Source organism: Cephus cinctus, unplaced genomic scaffold (assembly GCF_000341935.2).
Source record: "Cephus cinctus unplaced genomic scaffold, Ccin1 Ccin1_scaffold1043, whole genome shotgun sequence".
Lineage (NCBI taxonomy): Eukaryota > Metazoa > Arthropoda > Insecta > Hymenoptera > Cephidae > Cephus > Cephus cinctus.
This window is the reverse complement of record NW_014333574.1, coordinates 711,815-719,285: the sequence shown is the minus strand read 5'-3', so window position 1 is coordinate 719,285 and position 7,471 is coordinate 711,815. Positions and strand designations below refer to the sequence as shown.

General features: G+C 44.1%; 1 protein-coding gene across 2 annotated transcripts in view; it reads right to left on the bottom strand.

Moving 5' to 3' along the window:
- Positions 1–4,834, bottom strand: part of LOC107271865 — a 50,420-nt gene extending 45,586 nt beyond the window's left edge. Inside the window, exons 1-2 of one of the 2 annotated variants that reach the window (XM_015748372.2) lie at positions 4,318–4,834; positions 1,240–1,337 (exon numbers count right to left, since the gene is read on the bottom strand). In XM_015748372.2, the coding sequence (XP_015603858.1) occupies positions 1,240–1,282 (43 nt within the window). In that variant the 5' untranslated portion in view covers positions 1,283–1,337; positions 4,318–4,834. Of the gene's footprint in view, positions 1–1,239; positions 1,338–2,121; positions 2,267–4,317 lie in introns of those variants that run through there. The other variant, XM_015748373.2, reaches the window with a different exon arrangement.
- Between the last annotated feature and the right edge of the window lie 2,637 nt (positions 4,835–7,471).

Below are 7,471 nucleotides of genomic sequence, written 5' to 3'. Positions count from 1 at the left end.
CAGCAATTTCATATTGGTTAGATATTGTATTTATATCTCACATACCATATCGTCTCTTCAGGGTGTTTCCTGCGGCGTCAGCAGCATTGTCTACCTTCTTTGGATTTTATCTGCACGTAGCTACCTCCAGGTGTATACAAGCATGCGAAGCGACTTACAACTTGTACTAGCAGTGCAGCAGCATCTATGTACTCGCAGAGGTACACGGAAGCTCGATGATATGTATTATGCTTATACACAGATGAATATATTATCTATATACATATGTACACGTGTATACAGTGAGATAGCAGTAAGCACTGCCAGCAAGAAGACTGGCACCGCAAAATCTCCACCTTTTGTTAAACGGTCGGCATTGTCCGCGTAAAAGGCGCACGTAAACGGCGCGCAAAACATTGTCCTATCTTCTACCCGGTAGCGTAGCGACGCCCTGGTGCACTTTGGCCCGCGGGACTGCTAAAGGGAAACTTTTGAAATGAACGTCTACTCGTTTCTCGAGTTTGTCATTCCTAGGGTGAGTTTCAATGGTTTCTAGCAAGATTTTCAAAGATTAACGAAAGGAAAAGGAAATGAAGAGAAACGATTGAAAACAAAAGAGAACTAAGAAATTAAGTAAGGTGCAGTAGAGGGAAATTCGTTAGATCGATATTGTGTCGTGGAGATGAATTAATCGAGCGCAGCGATTCCATTTGGGTGTCGATTCGGTACGATTTCCACACAAGGAATTCTATGGACTTTATTTATTTACCTTTTCGTGTATATTCCTAGAGAACGTTCGACTTGCTTTTACTAGCGAGGAAGCACGAATGCCTACACTGTACGAGGAGGATAGGCAAACAGGAGGTGTGAAAACACGCAATTGTACGTATACATGTCGTTGCGAGTCTTGATTACAGTCGACACGTTATCCTCTTACTAGACAATTCGTGGCTGGCAATATTTGCATAGAGAATCCTAAATCTCAACCGTCACTATCGAGCCCAACACAATTCGATATATATATCGTTCGAGTTGCAGTAGCAACAGCGTAGCAATCTAGATTCCGTGCAACGAGTGCGCATGCGCACAGTCGTCCTATTACCATACAGCCATTCGGGACCTGACAGGTTGGGTCAGGCTTTACTGTAATATTCCGGTAATGGAAATACAAGATTGAAAATGGAGGAAGGTAATAAACAGTGAAAGTGAAAAACGTAACAAGATGGTGGAAAACATATCCGGAAGTTAAGTCGCACTTACCGTCGCTGCGCTGGGCGATACCTCTCTTATCGCCCTTTCCCATGTTTCCTCCTTGGTTCTCCGGCTTTAAGGTGAGAGCTTCGATTCTTCGCGCCGTTCTGAAATTCAATTGGGAAATATCGTTACGCTCCATGTCGGCTTCTTTTTGAGAAATCTATGCGAAGGAAGAAGGTGGGAATAGGAGCTCATCTGAATTCCGGGCAAGTTTCTAACCTCGTTCGTCCTGAAGGATCGCACGCGTGCCCACCGCTGAGGGTTTACTTTACCAAGGATATTCGTGGCCAGCAAGTTTAAAGTGTTGTTAGGATAGAAAGGAAAGTGAGGACGTGGGGAAAGTGATGTGAAAAAGAAGAAGAAAATGTGCAAGAGGAAACAGACAGACAAGGAGAAACAACTATACTTCACCGGCAGCCAATATAAGGTTAGAAATAATACGTTTCGAAATTCCCTCGACAAGATTTATGTATAATTTCGTGCAGTCGGATGAAATATTTTCTACTCGTATCATCGTCCTCTTTACTTGCGAGCTCTTATATGCGAATAAGTCGACGTAGCGTTTCCGGTAAAATCTAATAAAAGTGTTCTGAACTGCAAAAAAGGAAGCTGCGATCCTCGAAAGTGTTTGGTCAGGCGCCCTTAAAAGCTTTTACGCCTTGAGATCGATAGCTGGACGTTCACCGAGTGTTCATCAAACATTCGAAATTTTCTTCAAGTGATGGAGTGCCTATTCTGATCGCCTTCACGCTGAAGTTTCATTGGAAACAGGATAATATAAGGGTTGCGAGACTGAATATTGGATACGCGTGAAAAATCCTTGCTGAACGTGGGTAACTATATAATATATGTAAAACGTATAGTTGAAAAGCAATAACGCGATTATACCTTCAAGTGTTAAGAGGCACAAAACTGAAAAGTCACTGTTGCAGAATGGCACGTAGCAGCGAACGCGTTCACCGACACCGGAAATTGTTGGATTCGACCGGAAATCGTGAAATTCCCGATAGCGTCACGTCTACTACTGACATTTTGTAGGAACCTGTCGAAGGTACACCCGATAGTCACGTCGTAACGATGCGTGCTCACAGAGACTGGACGTTTAACTGGTCAGGTGCGTACACACAGTCGCTACATATAAACTGCCATTTCCCATGTCTTCTAGCTATTTCCTACGTGAACCTGCAACGGTCATTCGAATTCAATATATTTCACAGAAAATTCATTAAAGTCAGGTTCCAGTTATATGTGCACATATTTTGTAAATCTCCCATAAATCATATACCGTACTCGCATCACAGCGATTCAAAATCGTAGCGTAATAAAGAAAAAAATTCAAAAGCATCTGTAATCTTGGCAAAAAGAGTTATGTGCCCAAACAAAAAGCAGGATTGCCCATTCTCTGATAAAATGAAACCGGAGCACTCACGGGTAATGATTCACATGGAAGTAAAAAAGTACAGAAGTAAGGAAATAAAAGCAGAGAAGGAAAAGTGGCCATATATTTATTTAAAATAGAAGAAAGAGAAGGTAGAAATTGTATTATTCCTGAGATTACATTACAAGTCAACTTTACGTATGTTTCTCCAGCATTGCCGTAGATTTCGGTTAAAAAAAAAAGGCAAGGCCATTAACGCATCTCCATGAAAATATTTCTTCTCCGTTTCATCTTGCCACTTCCTCCGTCTACTTTATCCATCCTACTTCGTCCAGCCTACTTCGGCTCAGCAGCTTTGTCTGACTGGGTGGAATAAAAAGTTTCATTAAGCTTTCTCAAGTCTCATGAACAAGGAATAAAAACTTTTCTGTATCTTTTCTTTAACCCCCCCCCCCCTCCTCCGTCCACACTTACTTTTTAACCCTCTCACGTGCACGTGATTCTCTCACAACGTTATGGTTAACGAACTTGCACGTGGCTGTAGAAAGATCGTCGACCATGACGTAGGGTGCTCCTGAGCCGACGGTTTCTCGGCGTAAATTAGTCCAATTAGGAACGAATTTTGCCGTTCAGTCCAGTAAGCTCGTAAGCTCGGCCAGAACTGCTCCGGCAAAGCTCAGAGATGCTGTGAGAATCAGAGCGCGAGGATTTCGCTTGGAATTAAAAGAGAAATTTTTTTAACTCTCGTAACGAGGAAATTCGAGGAGTAAGTCGGGACGAGATTAAAAAAATAAATTGTCTATCGCGCTTAAAGGACACGTTATCGCCGAGTGTGCGGATGATGCATTGCGTAACGCGTCCTTTGGATTCGCACGTATATCTTACCGCAGCCGACAGATCGCTCTCATTGTTCCGACAATACACTGTGAACAATCGTAACGGTTCTGAAAGCAGCGACAGGAATAGGGCACGTCCCAAGGGAATCCAACTAATTAATCCGAACCGACTCCTCCTGTCTTCCCGAGGGATTATATCGCCGACGGGACTCTATAGCCCTCTGGATACTTAAATAGAGACGCTAAACTCCGGCACAACAAACGAGCTCCCGAGAAACAGGCTCCGCCGTTTCCGGAAGGAGTTCGGGACTGACATTAATCCGGACAATTTGAGTGGTTACTTCGTACAACTGCGCGATGTTCCCTCAGGAGCAAAGATACTTTTAAACGTTGCCTCAACTAATGGACAACTTTGGACCAGCTGATCTCTGCCTTATCTCATTTTAATGTCTAATTTACGGTCACTCTGCCAGAACCTAGTCGACACAGAGATACGAAGTTTCAAGTTCACGAGATTATAATATGTCCCTCGCAGTACAGTAGGCAACAGAGGATGATAGAGCTACGAAAGGACCTATAGGTATAGTTTTGCCAGGAGATTTTCAACTAAAAGATGGCGCGCTGGAATAGCCGGAGAATTCCAAGAGATCGCGTAGGGTCCTGCGAGAGGGAATACAAAGTCCAGCCTGGAATACAAATCCTTATTCTAATTCTTCTAATTCGCCAGATACGATTCTATTGCTCGGGCAAAAAGGAAAGGTAAAAGCGCGTACACGTTGCGTATCGGAAATATTGACATGTGAAATAGTAAATAAATATTAACGGAAATGCAGGCACCGTGACGCTTCGCTACGTGCTGATCTTACTTACCTGTTTGCAGGAAAAACATTTGGCAGAGCCGCGAGTAAAGCGAGAGGACGAGAGATCTTCTTTTATCCGTAATCGGTGAAAGGTGAAAGGTGAAAGGTGAAAGGTGAAAGGTGTAAAGCTTCGAAGCTCAGAATCTCGAAAGCCTTACTACTACGTAGAAGCACAAGCCTGGCGAAAAACCGAAGTCGACCGAAGTATGCTCTAATCTATCCGTTTACGATTTCGTTCATGCCGAATTTAGAAGCCAGAAATTGGTCTCCCACAAATTAGACTGTCCTATCAAATATACATATCACTTGCCATCCTAAACATCATCCCAGGGGATGTTGGCACGTGAACGCGTTTCGGGACCGACACCGACTGAACTCCTGACGGCTGGCAACCACCGGAACGAGAATCCCCTGCTCCTGTTCCTGCTCCTGCGCTGCCTTCCCGACGTTCCGGACTCGTCATTCTCTTTTCCTACTGTCCCGCCACGCGTTCCACCCTTCGAACCTTCACGTGCTCCGGGGAACCGTTAGGTCGACCATTGGTACGTTGCGCAACAGTCGGTGGGGAAGAAATATTCAAAGTCAACGGTCGATAGTGCTTTTTGACTTTGACTGTGGATAAATAGACTGGTGCTTGTTTCTGATCGTTCGATACTCCCAGAATACAATTGCACTTCTCGCGAATCCTCGCGGTTATCCAGTCCCATTAAAAAACTAATTCGCGTAATCTGCGTGGGTATCAAATAAAAATATTCATTTTTCATTAGTAATTTCGCCGTTCGTTCCACCGTGTAGTTGGAGCCATCGCCATCTGTCGGTAGATTCTCAAAGTAGGCATTGCAGTCGGTAACTCGATCTACTGTTGCCTCTAGCCCACAGCTTCCCACGACATGAAATCTGGTAAGATGCTTTATCTTGGTCTGCTGCTTTGGTGAACGCTGTTATCAAGGACGGGAATAGGCTCGATTGCCAGCAAGGCAGGAGATGTGAATTTTTGTAAAATCCCATTTGTCGGCAATGCAGTATCTAATCCTTAAGGCTGGCCGAGGTAAGGGAGGATGGAGTTTAATATTTTTCTTAGAATCGCGTAAATCTGCGCGCTGATGTAAATCGCCTGGAACGGTTGACATGTCGATGGACGTTACGTGGGAAAGTCCGCGTTATTTTTCACGATTGAAGGATAATACGAAGGGAGGATATGGCAAGAAATCTTTAATTACATTTAATTAACGTGGCGTGCCACGAAGCAGGATATCTTTAACTGCGGTGTATGTAAATATGTAATGGATGATGTAAGATAAGTGCAAGTACTGTGATTTAGTGAAGGAACTCGCCTCGTACCGTTAATAGATACTTGCCAATCTTCATTCAAGGAGCGCGGTGCTGGGTAAATAACGCTGAATGCGATATTACGGCAATTTCATTGAAATCAGGTAATCCGATACGCATATCCAGTTATCGGTGCTATTGATCGTACAGGGAATGTCATAAGGTCCTAGCTGTAATTATTAGCTAATAATAATTCCACTTACCGGCAATATTCAGTCACGCGGACGGATTTCCCTGATTCCATGCAGAATGTCACCGATGTGTCGCCGACATTTCACGTATTTATAATTCGACTTGGGTGAATTTCAATAAGGGCGGGGGAGAGAATTCCGAAAAATCACATCGTGGAAAATAATGTTGGCCCTATTGACAAATATTGTGGACTGATGAATTCAAACGAAATTGCTTATCCATGAATGTGAGGATTAAATGAAATTCGTTGTTAGCACTGTCAAAATCTACTGTCAAAATCTACTTACCCAGCCGAGGGTGCGTTTCCCTAATAATTAGCAGCACTTTGATCGACTCGTGTATGGATTAAGTATACATATAGCGAAACGGAGGATATCCGTAGGGAAAATTTGCAATTTTATTCAGTTCTCAGCACGGGGTGTCAGGGTGTCAAGTAATCGTCGGCTGGAGGGAATTGTAGATTTTTTGAAAAACACTAAGAAGGACTATTGCGACTAAGACTTTAGCGAGGGTGAAGTGGACGAGGGAATACAAATTCAGAAATAAGAAAATGTTCTTTTTTTTTCAGCTCTTGAATTACGAAAGTTTCCCAGGGAGACGACCTGCCCGTTCCTTCTGGACCCAGCATCCTGTAAGTCGGACCACTTTTGTAATACATAAATGCATGAATAACTCCGCTTCCAAGTGGGTAATCCCGCGGAAGAGCGTCTCGATTAAAATTGTTACCATTCTGCGGCGTCGCGACGCCTATACTCCAGCCGTGTGAAAATTAAAATAGTCATCGCCGGTCGTTAGTCCCGCTAAGAAACTAAGAAACTTCGGGCCGGCCGAACCAGACGAGAAGCTCCGCCGTCTGCTTTGAACTTTTGCGACGCGCAGCGTCGCGACGGTGAAATCGAGACGGTCGAGTCTTCTTGAAACTCTTACGATTTTCTCACCTGCCAACTTTTCTCATCGAAATTTCTCAGCGACGCCTTACCGAGTCTTTCAACGTGGGAGTGACGTGCGTTTCGACTTGTTTTTAATTAGACACCGTAATTTCTTGGAGAATTATATCTTCGTCGAGATCGATCGACGCGCCCTCATCTAATCTCGCTCCAGCAGTCCCGATACAGGGCACTTGAAAAAAATACAACATTTTTCGCGAAATCGACGTTATCGACAATTCGCAGGACAATTCGCACGAGTATTCGCCAGAAATGGGAAAAACGGCGTGCTTATCCAAGAGAACGAGCATGCCCGCTACTGGTTGCCTTATCAAAGTGACATCAACCTGAATACGATTATTTTATTAGGACGAAAGAAAAGGCGAATAAAAATAATTAATTTGAGAAAAAAAGGGCGAACGACGATAAGGCAAAATTGTAAAGCGACAAGAGCAGGTAGTTCTTCGGGCACAAAGATTGCTCGCTTCTTCTGGCGTATCCTCGTGTTTGCCCAAGCCAAGAGATGCTTACCAAGGGAGGAGCTGCTCCTGCGAGTCGCTCCTCCATGTAGAAATATTGACCGATCTCAGAGGCGACTCGATTCTCTCGGCGAACCGAGCAAATTGTGAGGAAATCAAGAGCAAATACTCGCTCGCCCTGAGCTTGATTCATAATTCATAGCTCGTTATGTCTCGGAGCTACAGCATCCGGGTTCGG